Source organism: Pipistrellus hanaki (genome assembly GCF_964339955.1).
Source record: "Pipistrellus hanaki genome assembly, chromosome: 18".
In the NCBI taxonomy this organism is placed as follows: Eukaryota; Metazoa; Chordata; class Mammalia; order Chiroptera; family Vespertilionidae; genus Pipistrellus; species Pipistrellus hanaki.
The window spans coordinates 20309346-20331812 of NC_140520.1; the positions used below are offsets into that span (position 1 = coordinate 20309346).

Below are 22467 nucleotides of genomic sequence, written 5' to 3' on the forward strand. Positions count from 1 at the left end.
TACTCATAATGTTATTAAGTATTGAACATCTAGTTTGATTTTGAACAAGATTCTAGTATTTAGTATTCTGTGTTTTTACAGTTGAGGAAATAGAGACCCAAAGAGTAATTTTCCCAAGGTTTCATATAGTAGTTAAGAATTGAAGCAAAGTGGGGTGGGCGTTGGGTGGGAGAGGATAAAGACAGGGAAATGAGGACATCTATAATAGTGTCAACAATAGAAAAAGGAATTGAAGTCAAGATTCAAAGCAATCTCTGACTATAAAGCCAGAGATGTTTCTAGTAAGCCTTCATAGAGTTCCTTCTAATACTTTTGGTGTCATTTAAGTGTTCAGTCCAGTTTTCCTACTGTTAATTTTAGAGCACTGTATCAGAAATTCTTTTCTCTTGTGGAGAAAAAGTATCCTATCTAATAAAGAGGGAATATGCTAATTGACTGTCACACCCTCAAGCCACAAAATGGCGGCTCCCAGTCTCCTCACAGAACAGTATCATTTTAGATAATTAGAATGCTGTAGGTCAAAGATCTCTTAAAGAGGTTTGTCTGTTATACTGTTGTTATGGTAGATGAACTCTGTGCTCCTAGCTAAGACCAACCCATCCCCACTTGTGTTTTAGATTCCATTTGCTCTTGTGCATTTAAGAACATTACTTTAGCCCAGATTCCTTTCTTTTACATCGTTAGGTTTCCCCCTCTGCAAGGTTATGCCTTTCAACAAACATACGTATTTGATAACGTGCTGTTCTCTCAGCCATCATAAAAGAACCCCTCTTTTGGCCCTATTCTCTTCAACTGCTGCCCTGTTTGTCTCCTATTTATAGCAAAACTTAAGAAAGTTGCCCTATACCCATTGTCTCCCATTTTTCTCCTTCCTTTCACTCTCAAATCCTTTCTATTAGGTTTTTGCTCCTACTTCTCTGTAAACTACTGTTATCAAGATCATCAGCTACTTCCACATTGCTAAATCCAATGTTTAGTTTTTATTTGTCATCTTGATTTCTCACAACATTGGACATGATTGAAACTCTTTTAAAACTCTTCACTGGACATTTAGGATACCATAAATGTTTGGTTTTCCTCCTCAGTCTGATTGCACCTTTTCAGTTTTTTTCTGATCTCTAAAAATTGGCATGTCCCATTCTTAGTACTTGGATCTGTCTCTTTCTTCTCCCCTTTAAACTTTTATATATCTACATACACATGAACTTGTCTCAGGGCTTTAAATATTTGTTGTTGATGATTCCAAATTTATGTCTCTGTTCCAAACGTCTCCTTTGAACTCAGACTTTTATATCCAGCTGCTAACACCACATCTTCCTTTGGATATATAATAGATTTCTTAAGCTTAATATATCTAAAATGGAGCTAACTAAATGGGGCCACTGTACACCCCTTAACCCTATTCCTCTGGTAGTCTCTCTACCTCAGATAATCCTATTCTTATTGTTTAGGCCCCTTGGCCCCCATATTTCCCTCATAACTTATATCTAATATTATCTGAAATGTACCGTATCTAAAATAAAACCACTTAGCTTGCCTCTGTCACTACCACCTAGCTCTAAGCCACCATTAGTCTCTTGCCTGGATTACTGCAGTTGCCTTCTAACTGGTGTTCCTACTTTTCTGCCTTTCATCCGAGTCTGTTCTCATCACAGCTGTTAGATTAAGCTTGCTAAAATTTAATTGAGATTTTATCAGTCCTTTGCTAAAAATCTTCCAAACTCTTTCCATCTCAATCTTGAGTGAAACCTGAAGTTCTTACAATGACCTATGTTTCTGGCCCCAATTATTGCAACTGTTCTCTTCACTTCATGCAAACTGGCCTCCTGCTGTTTCTTAGACATTTGGTATGCTCCTGCCTTTGACTCATACTTACTTCCACTTTGCCCAGAATTCTGAACTTTCTCTATTTTAAAGCTTATTTATTTATTTATTTATTTATTTATAATGAAGGTTAATTCACACACACACACACACACACACACACGAGCAAAAATAGATTTATAGTTGTGAATACGTGGAACAGAGTTTATTCCTGTACTATTTATTTATTAATTATTGTATTATTTGTACTATATAAAACTACTTTTGCCCACCCCTGTATATATTCCCAGATTAGAATTGAAAAAATTAAGGAGTAGTAATTTGTATGTGAAATACTTGACATATTTCACTAACATAACTATAGAAGGGCCTAATTTAGGAATATTAAGTATGTTATGAAGTTTTATTCTAGAAGTTCATTAATATCTCAGTTACATAGGAATTTTTAAATGAAATTGGAATCTGAGAAAGTGCTTATCTCTTGAGATTCTATAAATGCTGTGGAAACTGGGCTGGAAAGCATTATTGTTGAAGTTTCTTTCAGTTTGAGGAATTGAGTTACATTTCTCAAGTATTTGCTGAAAAAAATAAATACAAAGATTTGGAACTTAACAGTGGGATAGTGGTAATCCTTAGACTTTTCCATAAGAGGAATTGGCATTGGTAGCTTATGGGTCATAGCAATAGCCTCAGTGGAGAGTTATGTAGTTTATATTGATTTTTCATACTGGGGAGAGGACGAGTAGGTGGATAGAAATAATTTTAATATTTGCTGTAAATGTTTCTGATTTTCAGAAGACACCTCTATGAAAGAGAAACCTACTGAAAAAAATAAAGAGAAGAAAGTGGTCAAGCCAGTACGAAAAGTCCAAAAGGTAGCACAATTTTCAAGTCCAGAATGCAAAACAGGTTAGTTTTCTCAATATCATGTACCTCCTAAAGTTAGATATTACTGAAATATATCTACATGGAAATAAATGTTTGTTAACCAGATTTTTCATTGTTTGGCACATATAAAAATGGAATACAGTTTATATATCACTAGAGGCCCAGTGCATGGATTTGTACACTGGTGGGATCCCTCGGCCTGGCCTGCGCCCTCTTGCAGTCTGGGACCCCACCAGTGCACAGTCAAAGCTGGGGAGGGACCATGAGAGGACTCTAGGGCATGTCTTGCCCATCTTGCCCAGTCTGGATTGGCCAGACTCCAGCAGAGACCTACTGGCAAATGGATTAATGTGCAGAGCTATTAGTTATAATATAAGAATTAACCTAAATATTGAAGAATGGTGAATGGTTAATTAAACTAGATTTCTACTAGATAGAGTACCGTGTGGCCATTTCAAATCGCAATTTCCATAAGATATAACAAAAATGTTTATAGAAAGCTTCTAAGAGAAAAAGATAAAATTTTATATATGCAATGACTACAATCACATATTATGATTTTTAAAACTATTGTAAGGAAGTACACAAAATAATACTAGTACTTTATTTAACTGTGGGTAGTGTTTTCTTCTATTTTTCAAGCTTTTTTGGTAATGCTATTTTAATTGAATCTATATATATAAAAGTGACCAAACCACCGGTCACTGTGATGCTCACTGACCACCAGAGGGCAGATGCTCAACACAGGAGCTGCCCCCTGGTGGTCAGTGCACTCCCACAGCAGGAGTGCTACTCAGCTGACGGACCTGTCCCAGGGGCCCACCAGCCCAGCAGCAGCCACTCCCTTCCTCAGGAGTTCCCTGGTCCAATCTCTGGAGAATGGGCCAGGCCCAATCCTGAGAGTGCTGCCGGCCTCCTGGAAGTCGGCCTCAGACATCACAGCTGCTTCCCTTCCTTAGTTGCTCCACAAGGAAGAAACAATATAAAAGAGGCTGCCAGGTGGCTCCCAGCAACCAGCGCAAAAGTCAGCAGGACAGATCTGGATCTCAGGCTGCCAAGGGCATCCCACTGCCCACCCAGATGACCAGTTGCATCCCGGCCCCCCTCACCTCCCTCCAGACAGGCACCAGATGCAGGGCTTATGGCCGCTGCGGCGATGCAAGCCTCTCCTGATCAGGACTGACTGGGTACGAGCCAGAGGCAGGCACAGTGGGGCCAGGATGAGTGGGAGCGCCAGGCGGGAGCAGCAGGCAGTGTTGGACTGTGGGTTTCGGCCAGATTCCCGAAGGCCAATCCCAAGGAATCCCACCCATGTATGAATTCATGCATCAGGCCTCTAGTTTATAATAAAAGACATTCCATTTAGAGTTTCTTTAAATGGGACTTTAATTTAAAAGTTTAAATGCAAGTATAGTTTTAATGAAAACATCTATTATGAAGAAACATGAATTATAAATGTGTGCTATTTATTTTAGAAAAAAAATATTTTGCAACTTGTTATTAACCGTCTATCTAAAATATTTAAAAGATTTTACATCTGTTGCTCAATTTAATTATAAAGAACTTTATGCTTTTAAGCAAAATGAGAGAACAGGCCTCTCTTTAATTTCAGCTTAATTTTCTGGATCAAAAACAAGCAACCATAAATATACTGGTAGTTATTTATAAATGTTGGCTTCTGAATATCTTCATTGGTTATTTCTGAATTCTGGCTTTCTGGAATAGTCTCATGTAGTCACTGGTAGAAAAAGAGGACTTTCACTATAGATAAACTATTAATACAGCTTTTGAACATTTAGTGACTGTCTCAGTCACTGCCCCAGTGTACACATAGGAATTAGCCTACCACAAACTGGAAAAATATAATCCAAGATCAGTGTTCAAAAGTTACAGTAGTTCCAGTGTTTCATTTCAAACTATTCCCCTGATAACCGTATTACATAGTATCTCATGAAAAATAGCATGCCTTATTATTATTTTTTTTATTGATTTCAGAGAGGAAGAGAGAGGGAGAGACAGATAGAAGCATCAATGATGAGAGAGAATCATTAATCAGCTGCCTTCTATACACCTCACAGTGGGGAGTGAGCCCACAACCTGGACATGTGCTCTTGACTGGAACTGAACCTGGGACCCTGGCTGATGGTCTATCCACTAAGCCAAACCAGCTAGGGCTATTGTATGTTTTTTAAAAAGAAACTGTACGCGTGTGTGTGTGTGTGTGTGTGTGTGTATGTTTTATACCCACTTATATTTCAACAAGCAATGCATAACTAGAATGATTTTATTATAATTCTACCAGCAATGATTATGAATGTAAAAATCATTTTTCTAATTTAATTAGGTTTAAAGGACTATTTTATTATTTTTATTCCATTTATTATATTACTTTTCATTTAAATATATATATCTCATGCTTATTTTTTATGGTTTCTATTTTATAAACAGTCTTGTATCATTTATTTTTTTAAGTTACTGTCTATTTTGAGATGATGGTCTAATTTTAATTTTTGTACAATCTGAAAATAGTAAACTAAAAGTATTTCTCCTGATAAAGCGCTGTATTTACTGGAACATTCTTTTATTTTTATGAATATTTATAATTGGGATAATTGAAAATGTTGATAGTATTTGTTTAATGTCATTATTTTATGCATAAAAGTGTAGTGTGTAGTTTTGGTATATATCTGTGAAATTCCCTATAATATCACCACCTCCAAAGGTAATCACAGTTGTTATATGTTATATACTTATTTTAAATTTTTTTCTATGCTTAGATTAAGTTCAGCAAACATACATTTTACTATGTGCCAGATACTGTGCTAGTGTGGATATACCAAACACTTTTATAGTTAACAATATTTTTGTTAAGTGGAAAATTGTTGGATTCAGTGACCTAGTTTTTGAGGTTTCAGTTATCATTATTAATATTTGGTACTTAACTGTGTGTGAGTACATCAAGATTTAAACAAACATTTTTGATTTTGGAGATTTAGGGTTAAAAATTAGATTATAAATCTTTTGACTTTGGCATAAGATAAGCATTAAGAATATTAGAAAACCTGTATGATTGAGTAGATATACTTTTTACAACTAAATTTTAAATTCAATGCTTATATTTTAGGTAGCAGTCATCTGATAAGTACATCTTCTTGGCGAGATGGACAGAAATTAGTAAAGAAGATTCTGGGACCTGCACCCAAAATGGAGCAAAAAGAGCGAAGGACAGTATCAAGTGACAGAAGTGGAAGAGAAAGAACTACTAAATCTGGTAAGTAATCGAATTATTACATTATCTCAATAATTAAAATTTGCTTATGTAAGTACTTAAAGAGGGAGAAAATACTCTTTTGGTATTGACTTTGCTTTATATGTAAAATTGTGAATGTAGCTCAAAAAAGAAGACATTCTAGCCGAAACTGGTTTGGCTCAGTGGATAGAGCGTCTGCCTGCGGACTGAAAGGTCCCGGGTTCGATTCCAGTCAAGGGCATGTACATTGGTTGCGGGCACATCCCCAGTAGGGGGTGTACAGGAGGCAGCTGGTTGATGTTTCTCTCTCATCGATGCTTCTAGCTTTCTATCCCTCTCCTTTCCTCTCTGTAAGAAATCAATGAAATATATTAAAAAAAAAAAAAAGACATTCTATTGGGCTTGTCTATGGATAACTTCTACACAGAGGTGTTATGGTGATCTCTACTAAGAATTTTGTTTATACTGCCGAAACCGGTTTGGCTCAGTGGATGGAGTGTTGGCCTGCGGACTGAAGGGTCCTGTGTTCGATTTCGGTCAAGGGCATGTGCCTTGGTTGTGGGCACGTCCCCAGTGGGGGGGTGCAAGGGGCAGCTGATCGATGTTTCTCTATTATTGATGTTTCTAACTCTATTCCTCTCCTTCCTCTCTTTAAAAACTTAATAAAATATTTTTTTAAAGTAATAAAAGATGGATTTTTTTCTAAAGCCAAGGAAGTATAGTGTTTCAGAATATAGAAATTCTTCTATTGTTAAAAAAAAGATGTTTTTGCTTCCTTCTAGAATATTTTTTAGAAAACTTTATATGATGTTTAAATTAGAGTTTAAGATAAAGAGAAATTTTGTCACTGAATGCAATAAATTTTAGGAAAGAATACAGAATTTTAATATATCACTAACAGATCATCCTTTGCAGGAAGTCATATTGGAAGAGCAGAATCTGATCCCAGGTTGAATATTTCACATAGACATCTTCCACGAAACTCAGAACGTTCAAGAAGTAGAGTTCGGTCTGAAAATAATATAAAGAAATTAGCTCCATCTCTTCCAGATAATAAACAGGAGGAAAATACTGCCTTAAATAAAGACTTTTTACCTATTGAAATTCGTGGAATTCTTGATGACCTACAGCTGGATTCTGCAGTTCAGGCAGCAAGGCAAGAGGGAGAGTTACAAAATCAGAAGTCTTCAGCACCAATACAAGCTTGGAGGAGTCATAGCTCAATAAAAAGAAAACCTGACAAAATAACAACTAATGAAGAGCCCCCTGTTATTTCTAAAAAGCGCCACTATGACTCAGATGAGGTACGACAGTACATTGTTAGACAGCAGGAGGAAAGGAAGAGGAAGCAAAATGAAGAGAAGAAGGCTCAAAAGGAGGCCACTGAGCAAAAGAACAAACGATTACAGGAGCTCTACCGGAAGCAGAAAGAAGCCTTTACTAAAGTAAAAAATGTACCTCCTTCTGAGCCATCAGCAACTAGGCGTCTACAGGAAACTTACTCCAAATTGCTACTAGAAAAGACCTTGCTTGAAGAGCCGTCTCATCAACATACTATGCAGGAAACACAGGTAATAGTAGTGACAGAAATACAAAGGGAAGTAATTTATGGTTAGAAAAAGTTTATTTGCTGTACTGTTTAAAAATTAGCAACCATTCCTGTATGCTCAGGCAAAATTTGTAATGATGGGCTTTCATGAAATTTATTGTATTTGAAGAGTTATTTGATAAATATGATTGAGTGTAAGTTCTCAATTAGAGATTTACTATTTCTCTGTTACCGATCTGTTCCATCTCATCATTCATTGCTAGTTTTCATTGTATTGCTGAGCACATGAAGTTAGTTAGATTATGATAATGAAAGCCTAGTCCTAATTCATTGTAGTAATTTTATGAGTATTGCTAATGTTTTTTAAAATAATAAGAGTAACATTAAGTGTGTACCATTTTAAAGGTTTTTACAGACTTAGCTTTGGTAAATTTTCACAAGTCTGAGAAGATGTAGATACTACTAGTTTTTTACTTATCTGGTGAAAAACAGGTTTAGAAAGAGTGTAATATCCTCTAAATTATGCAGTTAATATTACTTTCCCTTGTTGGATTTCAGGTATAAATTTGCTATTAATTATAATGGCTGTTTTTAAAACAGTTTAAATGGGTTTTATTTGATAGGGGGAAAAAGCCTCTACATTTCCTGATTTTTGTAAAGGTGAAATGATTTAATATTTGTCTCATGGTGATTGGAATCAGATGGATTTGATGTGCTTTTCTTCCTAGACCAGACCAGGATATCAGCCATCTGGAGAATCTGACAAAGAAAACAAAGTGCAGGAACGTCCCCCAAGTGCATCTTCCAGCAGTGACATGTCCCTGTCAGAACCACCACAGCCTCTTGCAAGGTAAAAAAGGGTCTCTCTTCCATAAAATTCAGTATAGTGGTCTATGCTCAGTTAATTTTGTTGACTGACTTATGTGAGCAAGAGGTTTGTTTAGAAATTGGTTTATATCTTCCAATGGAGATTTAAGCATGGTTACACTTCTACTTACTGCATCTTCTATTTTATTCAACTTTTACCTATCTTTTAATATCCAAAGTAAATGTCAGTTCCTCTTGGGGATTACCTACAAGCTCTTACTTTGAACTAAACACAATAAAAGTTTGTTGGATGAATGAATCACAGTGAAATTAATATTTTAAAGTATTTGTAGTAAATAACTTTTTAAAAGCACTTCTGTATCCATTAAATCAAAATTTCTTCATACAGCATATCAGTTTATTCATCTTACCTCTCAAAAATTATATTTGGAGATGTATGTGAACACATGAATAAGGACTAAAGGTATTTGATTTAATGCCAGATTGGTGATTGAGGGCTATTGAGAAGCCCTAGCTTCCACATGCCCTCACTCCTCTATTGTCTGTGTCAATTGGTTATGTTTATATACATGCATACAAACAAGTCCTTTGGTTGATCTCTTACCACCCTCACCCCCAATGCTCTCCTGCTTTCCCTCTGAAGTTTGACAGTCTGTTTGATGTTTCTCTAATATTTATCAATCTTAGCATTCTCTTTTATGTAGCATTATTTTTAAAGAAAAGTGTAGAGCCAAGGTTGTAAAAAATTTTATCCACAGTCTTAAAGGTAAGAATGCCTTCTCTTTCATGAAAATATCTCAAAATATCTTAGTTGAAGAAAGCAGTTTGCAAAGCAGTATGTATGGATGATAAAATTATATTTTTGTGAAATTAACACCAAAACATTACATACACATAGAAAAACATTTGGGAAGATATAATTCTAATTGAAATATTAATAGTGCCTCTTTATCATTGTTTAGCTGTGAGTGAACTTTATCTTTCTTGTCCCCTTTGCCTGTCCTTTTTTTTTTTGCAGTGAATGTACATTACGCTTATAATCAGAAAAAAGCAAAACTTAAAAAAAATCCAGTAGCTTAGTTATGAGTTGCTGTGTTAACAAATATATTGTGATTTTCATTTGCAGAAGGGACTTGACAGAACCTACCTGGGTGCAGCCTGATAGACTGAGCCCACGTGTCCATCATTCTCAACCACAGCCTCTTGTTGGATCAGCTGGAAATTTACTCTCCCATCTCTTGGGTCTAGAGCATGCAGGATTTTTGCATAAGGATTTGGAATCTATTTTACCAACCAGGAAGAACCATAATATTGCTTCAGGGCCATTAACTTTCACACCTCAACCATATCTGACCTCACCAGCTGCTCATCAAGATGCCTTGTTAAAACCTAGTGCCAGCCAATATAAGAGTAAACTTGATCGTATTGAAGCCCTGAAAGCAACAGCTGCTTCTTTGTCCAGCAGGATTGAAAATGAAGCCAAGAAATTAGCTGGGGCTAACATTAATTATGGGTCAGTGTGGAACACTGAGTATGATGTGCAGCAAACACCCCGAGAAGAGGGACCTTGGACAAAGGTTATAAGTCCACCTATGAAAGAGGATACTGAAGATGTGTTCACTGCCAGAATTCAAAAGATGCTGGGAACCTGTGTATCTCATGCAACTTTTGATGATGAGCTTCCTGGTGTAGGCAACCTTAGTGAATTTAAAAAGCTTCCTGAGATGATAAGACCTCACAGTGCTATATCAAGCTTCAGAATGAGATCCCCTGGTCCCAAACCAGAAGGGCTGCTGGCACAGTTGTGTAAGAAGCAGAGTGACTCTTCTAGCTCCGATCTGCAGCCTTGTTCTCAATACAAAGCCAAAAAGTCCCTTGGTTCCAGCACAGACTCAGTCAGTGAAGGGCCTCTTCTTAGTGAGGGGAGTCTCTCTGAAGAAGAGGGAGGCCGGGATGGACGGCCCTCTTTGAAGATAGCAGAAATCTTAAAGGAAAAGGAATTTTGTGCTGGAGAAAGAAATGCTTATGAACCCATCAAACAGTTTCAGAAGGAAGCTGAAAAATTCTTACCACTTTTGGGTCACATAGGTGGTATACAAAGCAAAGAACCATGGGAAGAATTGGCAAAGGGAAGTCCACGTAGTGTCATTAATATTTTCACAAAATCATATCAGTCATATGGAAAAGGTGAGAAAAATAAGTAAGCTTTGTAATATTTGTATAATTCTATAAAGATAATACTTAAGTACAAATTTTCATTGTTAATAATGAGGGTAATGAAAACATTGTATCAAAATTATCTGCCAGCTTCAATTAGAATATAGTAATTTAATATTTAAATTTTTATTTTTAGTTTTTAATGTCATAAAACAATCGTTGATTGATAATTATAGAAATTTTGGTCTAATTTAGAGAAATTCATAAATGATGTTGAAGCTTGGTATGTATACTAGATTTTCTCTGACCATAGATATGTAATTTATATAGTAAGTATATTTCTTAATGTAGTGACTTGTGAATTATTGGGAATATAGTGGTCAGGAATTAAGAAGGGCAACTATAGTAACATTTCTGATAATGAAAACAAATCTATTTCTGTTTGTCAAAACTAATTTTAAGAACAGACTTTGAAGATTAATGTAGCTCTATAGTTGGTTCCTGAAACAGTAACTTCTAAAGGTCCCTGCTTGGCCTAAGATTCTACAACAGAATTTTTTATAATGGACTCAGTTCCTTCAAGCCCTTTCTTTGTTCTTACTGCCATAGGTGGATTCAACAGTCTTATGTTTAACCTAAGAATTTCAGGTTGGAGAGTGATGCTGAGCTTTAAGTCAACTATTGATACTGTGGTTTTTTAAATTTCCATTCCACACAGTGAACAACTTATTTGACAAATGGAGTGATTTCATCTGTTCATCTTATGCTTAATTGAGTATCACATTGGGTTTCCCCTGAATTCATATTTAGCTACTTTGTTATGATCATATGTAGACTTATATAGGCTATTGATATCTTTGATTTAACACATTTTTGTAGAAGGTAATTTTTAAGTTTGTTGGATTTTAAAGTTCTTTTGAAGAAAGCAAAGTGTTTTTAAATCAACATCCTTATTTTGTTAAATAAGAAATTTGGGTTTGTTCTTAATCCTTTAGATTTTCATTAATATTTTATAGTTATACTGAAATAGTTACAGTTGAAATAATATGTTTTCTTGGATTTGGTTCAAAGTAATCTGTAAGAGGAATGAGAGATGGGAAGAATACGAAATTTAATTGAAATTAGATTGATCATGTATTGATAATTGTTAAAGTTGGGTGATGGATACTTCAGTTTCATTGTGCTAGTCTCTACTTTGATTCATGCTTGAAAAGTAATAAAAAGTTAAAATGTATTGTTAGAAACAAAGATAAATTGAAAAGCACTAATACAAGCAAACAAAAATATCCTTAAATCTTTGTTGTTAATCCCCATGTGTGGAATGTTTTGCTTGTGGTATTTTTATCTTTGTTTTAAAACACATTTCAACTATTACTTTTGACAGGGTTTGAAGACAGGTTCGAAAGAGGAGCATCAACATCACAGCCCTTGAATGCCAGCACAACTCCTCTAAGCAGTGTTTCATATGAGGATGATTTTGTCTCCTCTCCAGGAAATGGGACTTTGACAGAAAAAAAACCAGCTCCTGAACCTAAGTAAGAATAAGTTGACAATGTGGCATGAAATCTGAAAAATAAGAGAAATTTAAAAATGAGAGCTGTAATCTGAATATTAGGCAGATTTTGCTTGCTTAAAGATACATTTTGAGGTTTCATAGCACTGGTGTTTTTGTTTTGTTTTTAAATATATTTTATTGAAGGGAGAGGGGTAGAGAGTTAGAAACATTGACTCCTGCACACTCCCCACTGGGGATGTGCCCGCAACCAAGGCATTTGCCCTTGACCGGAATCGAACCTGGGACCCTTCAGTCCACAGGCCAACTCTCTATCCACTGAGCCAAACCAGTTAGGGTAGCACTGGTTTTTAAGAACACAGGTTCTGGATTCAGACTTTCTGGTTTTAAGTCCAGGTTCTCCTGATTATTTGTCGTTTGTCTTTGGGTATATTACTAACCTCCCAGTGCCTCAGTTTTCCTCCCTGTGAAATGGGAAAGAATAACAGTACTAATCTCATGGAGTGTTATGAATATTCAGTTAAATACAAAGTACTTAGAACAGGGCCTGGCACATAGTAAGCCTGATATAGGTTGTTAAATCAGTCTGTGAGTAGAGGATCGTATTGGGGAACTAGTCCACATTATACTAATGTAAGAAGATTAAGAAATGGTTTTCTGTGATAGATAGATCCTTGACTTCATGATCCAAAGTAATCAGAAAATTTCTTTTACAATTGGGATAACATCTAAAATTTTGCAAAACATTGAAAAATAACTATTATTAGTATTTATTGGTCACTTAATGTGCAAGGCACTGAGAGGACTGAGGGGGCTTTACCTGTATTAGCTCATTCTTTTTTGTTGTTGTTAGTTTTATTTTTTATTTTTTTAATATATTTTATTGATTTTTTTACAGAGAGGAAGGGAGAGAGATAGAGAACTAGAAACATTGATAAGAGAGAAACATCAACCAGCCGCCTCCTGCACACCCCCTACCAGGGATGTGCCCGCAACCAATGTACATGCCCTTGACCGGAATCGAACCCGGTACCTTTCAGTCCGCAGACCGACGCTCTACCGCTGAGCCAAACCGGTTTCGGCTGTTGTTGTTAGTTTTAAATGTATTAATGGTTGAATGAAATAGTAATGGTGTTTTTAGCATTTAAAATGAATTCAGGGGTCTGGACTCATGGCGTTCTAGAAATCATAAATACTATGTAAATGAAATTGTGTCCCCTGTAGGTAATCTGAGAAACTCACAATATTACAAATGTTACACTTTCAAAGAAGGAACCTTTAGCTGGTGAATTCTGGAAACTAAAAGACCAAGATTATTGATGATTAGATACAGTGTAGAATAGTTGCTGTTGTTTTTATTATTCCTCACCAGAGGATATTTTTCATCGATTTTTAGAGAGAGTAGAAGGGAGGGAGAGAGAGAAACTTTGCATTGACGGGTTGCCTACTGTATGTGCCCGATAGATACTTCAAGGATCTATCTGGTGCCCAGACTGGAGCTGGAGATAGAGCCTGCAACTGAGATATGTGCCCTTGACCAGAATCAAACCCAGGACCCTTTAGTCTGTGGACTGATGCTCATCCTAGCCAAACCGGCTAGGGCTAGAACAGTTTTTAAAGAGTAATTTATAAGCAATGAGAAGAAAAGTAATGATATTCATATAGCTACAGTGATTCATCATGTGATTCGGTCTTCTAAGGTGTCAGATACTCTTTGCAGGAACTCCAGAGTTTCCTCTCTGACCCATGTGGTGCTGTGTCTTGAGTCTGTGGTGTTGGTGTCCAGTGAATGCCCCCGATAGTTTAGCCTTGCCAGGAAGCGAGTCAGAGACACTTTTGCCTGCTTCAAGTGGCACCATGTTGCTGAGATGGTTCAATTTACTTCAGTAGACACTCAGGAGGTGACTTCACAGGACCTGGAGGCGCCTACACAAACCTAAGTGCTTCCTCTGCTCCTCCTTTTCAATATGAACAACAAACCACACACCTTTTGCCTCCAGATACCCTCCCCTCCCCCCACCCCGCCAGCCTGGTCTCCCCATGCAGCCTTGGTCATCCCTCACTAACCTCCCTGCTGGCCTGGTTGTAGGCAGCCATCTTGTGAGGGCGTGAGGGTTAATTTGCTTATTACCTCTATTATATAGGATTCTTACTTCAGGAAGTAAAGCACTAAGTTACTTGTACAAAGTCATACAGCAAGTGAATCAGACTTTTCCTAATTTTCCTACTATATAAAGTACTCTGTAATTACTTACATTCAATATAATTTTCTTGAAAAATTACAAATTGTAATTTACATAAAATTTTTGGATGTTTTTTTAAAAAATAGTTATATCTAGGTTGGACTCACAAAAATAAGTATTATTAAAATTATATATCAGGAAAGGTGTAGTTTAAAATTTTGAGCTCTTAGGAAAAGATTAAATTTTAAAATAAAAACTTGTAAGGATTTAATTATGATATTTCATATTACCAATTAATATGATTTATTACATTTTATTTTTAGGTTAAAGTAGAACATATTAAATTGTTGTTCCCTGTAAGGTTGTCAAAAGAAAAATAATGGGGGAAAAAGGAAAATAATAATCACATATTAAATTATAAATCTGAATAGAAATTGAGGCTGCAGTTTCTAGTATCCAACATATTTTTTTCTCTTGTGTCTAAATTATCCATTTTTATTGGTTTCACTTTAATAAACAACTCTCTGATATTTTTCTCAGTAATAAATTGAGTCATAGGAAAGAACTCTGGCTTATGGTAGTAAGAAAACAAAAAAGAAAAGTGGAAGGCATCTTTGAGTATAATTATATTCTCCTTGTGATCAAATAGATCTAAAATATCTATACATTAGCTGCATTTTAATACTTGTTATTTCTTTTTTTAACCACTGTTATTCTTTGACAGTATTGGTGGTAGCATTTTGGGTACTAAAGAGGACCATTCTAGCAGGAAGTCAACCTATGATCTTTCCTCTGTGGATGTTACTTCCCAGCATTCATCAGGGACCCAGTCTGCTGCATCTTCTTGTTCATCTACTTCTTCTAAAGGAAGAAAAGGAAAAAAGGAAAAAACAGAATGTAAGTGGAATTCTCCATGGGGACTTTTTCTCTTGCCAATGATTTTGTGATAGTGATCTAAAGTTATTTTATTCCATAAGCAGTTAGGTGAATTTCTTTATAATAATTTAATTAGCTTTCATATTATTGTAGTAATACCTTTTGATATATAACAGTATAAATCTATTGCTTTAGACAAAAGGAATACATTTGCAGTGATAAAAATTTAAGGATTGTAGATACACCATCATACAAGAAATTCCCATTGAGCCCTCTGCTCAGCTATAACTACTATTAATTCTTGATGCCTATTTTTTCAATTCTATGTAATAAAACCCTAACATACAAATTGACCAAATGGCAGAACAACTGGTCACTATTACGTGCACTGCCCCCGAGAGGGAGGTGACCAGTGGTGGTGATGGGGAACAGGGCTGGCCCACGAGCAGCGACAGGTCACCAAACAAGGTGGGTGCCAGCGGGGGCCCCTCAATTGCCCTACCTGCTGGTCATCCCACAGATGTCCCTGATTGCTGGCCAGGCCTAGGGTCCCTATCTTATATATTGGGAACAGTCTCTTAGATTTAAACATTAAAACCTGGCAAGGCTACTCTAACACTGAAAACACAGGATGATGCAATGATAATATGCAAGGATTCTAGCTTGCACATTTTGTGGTCAGCCCTGATTCTGACATAACTGTGTGACAAAGCCAATTACTTAACTTCTCTCTGCTTCAGTTTTTCCACCCATAAGATGGGGAAAATGGTACTACTGCCTCAGAAGGATCATGTTATGTACTGCTTTTTGTAATCAGGGCAAAAAAATGTAGCTGCCCATAGAAAAGCAAGATGCCTTTCACTTGTATGAAAAGTATGGTCATTGGTGCATGCAGCATCCTGGATTGTGAGAAGGATGTCCAACTGCCAGTTTAGACCCAACATCCTCTGAGAGGTCCCAGATTGCGAGAGGATGCAGGCTGGGTTGAGAGAACCTCCTACACCTGTGCACGAATTTTGTGCACCAGGCCTCTAGTATATACATAAAAACACATACTTCCCCCTAACCAGTAGCTTCAGTTGGTTAGAGCATTATCCCATATACCAAGAGATTGCAGGTTTGATTCCCTGTCAAGCCACATACCTAGCATGCAGATTTGATCCCTGGTCAGGGTGTGTACAGGGGGGTAACCATCTATGTTTCTCTCTCTCATTGATGTTTTTCTCTCTCCCCCTTCCTCTCTATAAAAAAGTCAATGAGGAACATATCCTTGGGTGAGCATGAAAACAAAACAAACAAACAAACAAAAATACACATCTTTGCTTTAAAAAGAAATAAAATGATGTTTTACAGCGGCTTTTAAAAAGACTTCATAGTATGTCATGTACATCTCTAAGTGTCATTATATATAACTAGAGGCCTGGTTATATGAAACCGTGCACTGAGCTGATTTTGGCCTGATCCCTGCAAGCCACGCCAAGGGACCCTGGGCCTCTAGTGTGCATATAAGACATTTGGTTAATCTCTTTCCATCCTTTCCCTCCCCCGCTTCCCTCTGAGATTCATCAGTCTGTTACATGTTTCCAGGCCTATGTGTTGGGCGTCTGCCCCTGATGGTCAGTGTGCGTCATAGTGAATGGTCAGACACTTATCATATTAGCCTTTTATATAGAGAGACAAATTTTCTTAACTGAAAAATAAGGATGATAGCAATAGTTTCATATGCAACTGGCCCTTGGGGCACTCTATATATTTTGAGTGATTGAAAAGAATATCATTCAGTCCCCTCCATTCTTATCTTGGCTATGTTGCCATAGAGGTGAGACGATAGAATAAATAGGCAGAGGCCTCTTAAACTCACAGGATGATCTTTAGGGAATGATTTTCTTCCAAATTGTTTTTTTCTAAATGTAAAAAATCGTTCATTGAGTTAAAAAAAAGGGGTGGGGGGTGGGGGGGAAGAAGGCTGTAAATATAGACAACTATTTAAAAATTAAAAACTACCTACAGCTAACGAGTGTTAACTTTCATTTTAGATTTTATCTTATTGTACTAAAATATATATACTGTAAACTTTATCATTTTAACTGTTTTAAGTGAACAGTTCAGCCCATTAAGCACATTCACATTGTTGTGTAACCATCACCACTATAAATTTCTAGACCTTTTTCCTCTTTCCAAACTAAATCTCTGTACCCATCCTAATATATAAAAACCCAGGGTCCGTAACGACCAACCGAAGGCTCAACAGAACACGGACTCCCAAGGGGGATGTGGATCAGGCCTGGAGAGAGGCCTGAAGAGAGAGGCAGGGTCTGATCCACAGCCTCTGTGGCAGCTGTTGATCAGCCATTGCCTCTCTTTTTCTCTCTGGGCCTCCATGGGGCTGCTGAACAGCACTGGAGATAGGCCTGGAGATAGGCCTGGAGACACTGACTCCCTCTTTGATCAGGACTAGAGATAGGCCTGGAGACACTGACTGGCATAGAAACAGACCAATCAGAACCAAAACTGGGTGAATTGTGAGGAGCCACTGGCTGCCTAGGAGGCAGAGCTTTTGAAGCAGACTGGAATAGAAACTGACAATTCAGAACCAAATTGGCTGGCAGGGGAGGGCAGTTGGGGGCAACCAGGCTTGCAGGCAGAGGGAGTTGGGGGTGAGATCAAGCCAGCAGGGGAGGGCAGTTAGGAGCAGTCAGGTAGGCAGAGGCAGTTAGTGACAATCAGGCAGGCAGGTGAGTGGTTGAGCCAGCAGTCCCAAATTGCACGAGGGATGTCTGACTCCCAGTTTAGGGGATTGGACCTAAACTGGCACTCAGATGTCCCCCAAGGGGTCCCTGATTGGAGAGGATGCAGGCTAGGCTGAGAGAACCCCTCTCCCCCGTGCATATATTTCATGCACTGGGTCACTAGTTAAACAATAATTCCCCATTTCTCTCTTCTTCCAGCCCCTGCTAACCATTGTTTTCTATATCTATGAATTTGGCTCTTCTAGGTACTTCATTTAAGTGGCATCATACAATATTAATCCTCTTGTGTCTGGCTTATCTCATTTAGTGTAATGCCCTCAAGTTTCATCAATATTGTATCATTTATCAGAATGTCCTTTTTAAAATATATATATATTTTAAAAAGGACATTCTATATTCATATTTTAAAAAGGACATATATATATATATATATATATATATATATATATATATATAGGTTTATTGATTTCAGAGAGAAAGGGAGAGGGAGAGAGAGATAGAAACATCAATGATGAGAGAGAATCTTTGATGGGCTGCCTCTACACGCCCCCTACTGGGGATTGAGCCTGCAACCTGGGCAGGTGTCCTTGACCAGAATCGAATATGTGGACTCTTCAGTCCACAGGCCGATGATCTATCCACTGAGCCCCACCTGGGGCTATAAATGTATCTTTATGTGTTACTGGTTCTTTTCTTTAAGGGAATATCCTAGAAGTTAATTATTGGGGCAAACAGTATGCCATGTTTAAAATTTAGATACATTTTGCCAAATAACTCCAGAAAGCCAGTGTCATTTTATACTTCCAATATGAGAGTGCTAGCAGAAATTATTTCTTAATCATCAACCTAGTCATAACTCTCTTACAGATTGGAAACATTCTGAAAGTCTTTAGTAGGAACATTAGACATCATTTTATCAGCACTTCCCAGAGTCTGTCTTTTCTTGTGAAAAACTTATTCAGTGGGAGAGGCTGTTTCACAGCTGTTTTGAGGCTTATGAAAGAACTACATGGTTCTGTATATTTGGGGAAATACTTTTAAGAGTGAAACAGGCCTCTTACCTACCAATTCATCAACACTTCTAATATGCTAATACGCATTATTTACTTTAGGAAGATTGTGAAGCCATGTAGTATGAAATTCTATCCAGATTTATTTGACCACAGACTCATTTCTTCAACTAGCATGTTATGACACTAGAAGTCATATTGAACACATTTTGTGAAATGCTGATCTTGCTCAATTCTTTACTTAGCAATTTTATGCTTTGTTTACATTAGTGTCTCACTTAAAGTTAGTTATTGGCAAAGCCTGAATTCTGACTTTTGAATCTCAAATCTTTTACTATAATATACTGTACAACTTAAAATATCATGATATATTATTGAATAGGAGTATAAGCAATATGATTCATTATAGGTTTTTAAAATTTATAATGTAAAACAGGATGATATGTAGTATAGGTAGTGTTTTGTGGCTTTCAGATTCCCAATGCCCTTTAACATAACAATGCCTTAGAAATACTCTATGTATTTTACTTTCCACAGCATCATCTTAAACTTTCTTCTTTATCCCCAAGTTATAAAATCAGTGTAATTTTTGTTGTGTGTACTCCATCTGGTGGTGAAAAGGAGTGTCTACATGCTCTGTGCAAAAAGCTCCTTCCCAGTGCAGTTGAAAGTAGTTAGTAGATTAAAGTAGCAGTCATCATTCCATACTAAACTCTGTACCCATTAAACAATGACTTCCCATTCTTCCTTCCCTTACCCCACTGGCCACCATTCTACTTTTTTTGGGAAAATATTTCTTTTTTTTAATGTTTATATTGATTTCAGAGAGAGTAGGGAGAAAGAGATAGAAACATCAATGATGAGAGAGAATCGTTGATTGGCTGCTGCATGTCCTCTTCCACCCACACTGGGGATCAAGCTTGCAACCTGGGCATGAGGCCTGACTGGGAATTGAACTGTGACCTCCTGGTTGAACTTAATGTCAAAGAGACATTCTTTCTGTCTCTTTGAATTTGACTAGGAAATTTAACCATTGTTAAGTGCACACAGAGTTGAGTAGAAATAAGTAATCTTACTTATTGTACAGGTATTACCATTATGCATCTCCACAACTGTTTCATCATCCCAAACTGAAACTCTTAACTTATTAAGTAAAGTTTATGCTCCCAGCCCCTCTTCCCTGACTCCTGGTAACAGCTGTTCTACTTTGTGTCTCAATGAATTTGCCCATTCTATGTACCTATATAAGTGTATAATCATAGAATATTTGTCCTTTTCTGGCTGGCTTATTTTACTAAGTGTAATGTCTTCATGCATGTTGTACCATGTCAGAATGTTCTTCCTTTTTAAGGCCAAATAATATTTCATTGTATGTATTAATATATAGGTGCCACTTTTTAGTGTTTGTTATACATTCATCAAAGTGTTGAAGGATACTTGGGTTGCTTTTACCTTTTGGCTGTTGTGAATAATGCTGCTATCAATATGGGTTTACAGTATAAATTTTTTTTTAAATGTATTTTATTGATTTTTTACAGAGAGGAATGAAGAGGGACAGAGAGTTAGAAACATCGATGAGAGAGAAACATCGATCAGCTGCCTCTTGCACATTCCCTACTACTGGGGATGTGCCCGCAACCAAGGTACATGCCTTGACCGGAATCGAACCTGGGACCTTTCAGTCCGCAGGCCGACGCTCTATCCACTGAGCCAAACCGGTTAGGGCTACAGTATAAATTTTTTTAACTTTTTCATTTTCTTTTAATTGTTAACCATGCCTATATTTAAAAAAATTGTTTAGATGCCATTAAAATGCAGTTCTTTGTTCTGCTTTCTTTTTTTTTTTAATGTAACAAATATTTTCCCATGCTGCTATTGAGACATATCAAGGTGAATAATGCACTAGATGTAGAGTCATAAGGCCTGGGTTTATGTCCTATTTCTGCTGTTGACCATGTATCCTTAAGCAAGTAGTCTCATAGATCTCTAGTTATCTAAGCATTAAATGAGCATATGCTACCCACTTCATAAGATGTTTAAAGGCAATCAGCCGAAACCTGTTTGGCTCAATGGATAGAGCGTTGGCTTGGGGACTGAAGGGTCCCGGGTTCGATTTCAGTCAAGGCATGTACTTTGGTTGCGGGCATATCCCCAGTAGGGGGTGTGCAAGAGGCAGCTGATCGATGACTCTCTCCCATCGATGTTTCTAACTCTCTATCTCTCTCTCTTCCTCTCTGTACAAAAATCAATAAAATATATTTAAAAAAAAAAAAGATGTTTAAAGGCAATCAGGTAATATATATGGAGTGCATTTTAAGTTACAAAGTGCTATTTAAGTGTTTACTATTATCTGTGTAATATAGACAGCTCTTCTGTTGCAAATGTAAACTTTAAAAATTTATATATTAAGTTGTTCATGGAATATTGTATATAATTTTTGTTGGTGTCATAATCTCATTAAGATACTCCTATAGGTGAAATTATTCTGAGAATCTGAACAGTTTTATGAATTTGGCTATATAGTTCTTGTCCTAGAGTTTTTCAAATGGATTGTGTAGTCCAGTTGGCAGCTGATAACATTTTTGGCAGGTTTTGGTTTTACCCTTGTAAGACTTCTTTTTGTTTATTTTTTCATGGGCGTTGAATAGTACTATATACTTACATTTTTTAATCATTTTATTTAAGAACCATTTATTTTTAATAGCAAATAGGGGATGTTAATGGAAGAAACATCACTTTCCTAAAGTGAAAACAGAAAGATATGAAAAACACATTTTAAAAATAAGTCCACTTTTAAATATTCTGTTCTGTACTTATTATTTTACTGAAATCTGGGTATCTATCAATTACCATTCAGTCTCTTCTATTGAGAATCAGCTTTATAAGAAATTTACTTTATAGGGCTGGATTCACTCACTGGAAATGTTCAGAGCTCACTTCTTGATGAGGAAAAAGTACACTCTGGCTCAGAACGTGACTCTCATCAAGAGAAGAAATCTGAGACCAGTAGCAAACTCTCTGTCAAGGATTATGAGCAGACTCTTGACACAGATAGCACTTTGGAGGATCTTTCTGGGCATTCTGTGAGGTAAAGTAATGTATATTTTATACGGTAATTCATTTTAATTAAACTTACAATATTATTGATGTCCAGTGAATCCATTTAATAAATTTCTGTATTTTATGAATACATACTGTAGCTTTGTTCATAGCTCTAGTTTTTATATATTATATATTTTAGTGTGTGGCCAACTTTCATGTAAACTATTAACAACCTCTCTCCCTCAGGAATTCTCTGCCTCTAGCACAACCCATTTCTATTCTAAATGCCATTGCCATAGTTATTTTCTTAGTTTAACCCTTTGACCAAGCAACTACTTTCCTTAGGGTACTTTGGTAGCTCACAGTTACCCCACACATCAATTCTAAGAACTTAGCTTTATCCGAAGTGTTTTCACTAAGCTAAGTTTATTTTCACAAACTCTCTCATTTCCTTTATACCTTTTGCTTCTCAGATGTTTTCTTTTACTCTTGTAACACAACTGCATAGCAATCTTTTGATCTCATTGTTGTTGTTTTTTCTCAAACTTTTCTCTCCTGCTCAAGTTAGATGACTCAGGCAGATTTTGAAATCTCATT

The 22467-nt window shown here is 36.7% G+C and overlaps 1 protein-coding gene across 5 annotated transcripts in view; it reads left to right on the forward strand.

The window, feature by feature from the left end:
• CEP350 (centrosomal protein 350) overlaps positions 1 to 22467 on the forward strand; it is a 100975-nt gene that overhangs the window by 25070 nt on the left and 53438 nt on the right. For all 5 annotated transcript variants that reach the window (XM_084866121.1, XM_084866124.1, XM_084866123.1 and 2 more), the window contains exons 8-15: positions 2620 to 2733; positions 5837 to 5983; positions 6878 to 7533; positions 8240 to 8361; positions 9466 to 10526; positions 11881 to 12031; positions 14917 to 15089; positions 21730 to 21916. In XM_084866121.1, the coding sequence (XP_084722247.1) occupies positions 2620 to 2733; positions 5837 to 5983; positions 6878 to 7533; positions 8240 to 8361; positions 9466 to 10526; positions 11881 to 12031; positions 14917 to 15089; positions 21730 to 21916 (2611 nt within the window). The remainder of the gene's footprint in view (positions 1 to 2619; positions 2734 to 5836; positions 5984 to 6877; positions 7534 to 8239; positions 8362 to 9465; positions 10527 to 11880; positions 12032 to 14916; positions 15090 to 21729; positions 21917 to 22467) is intronic.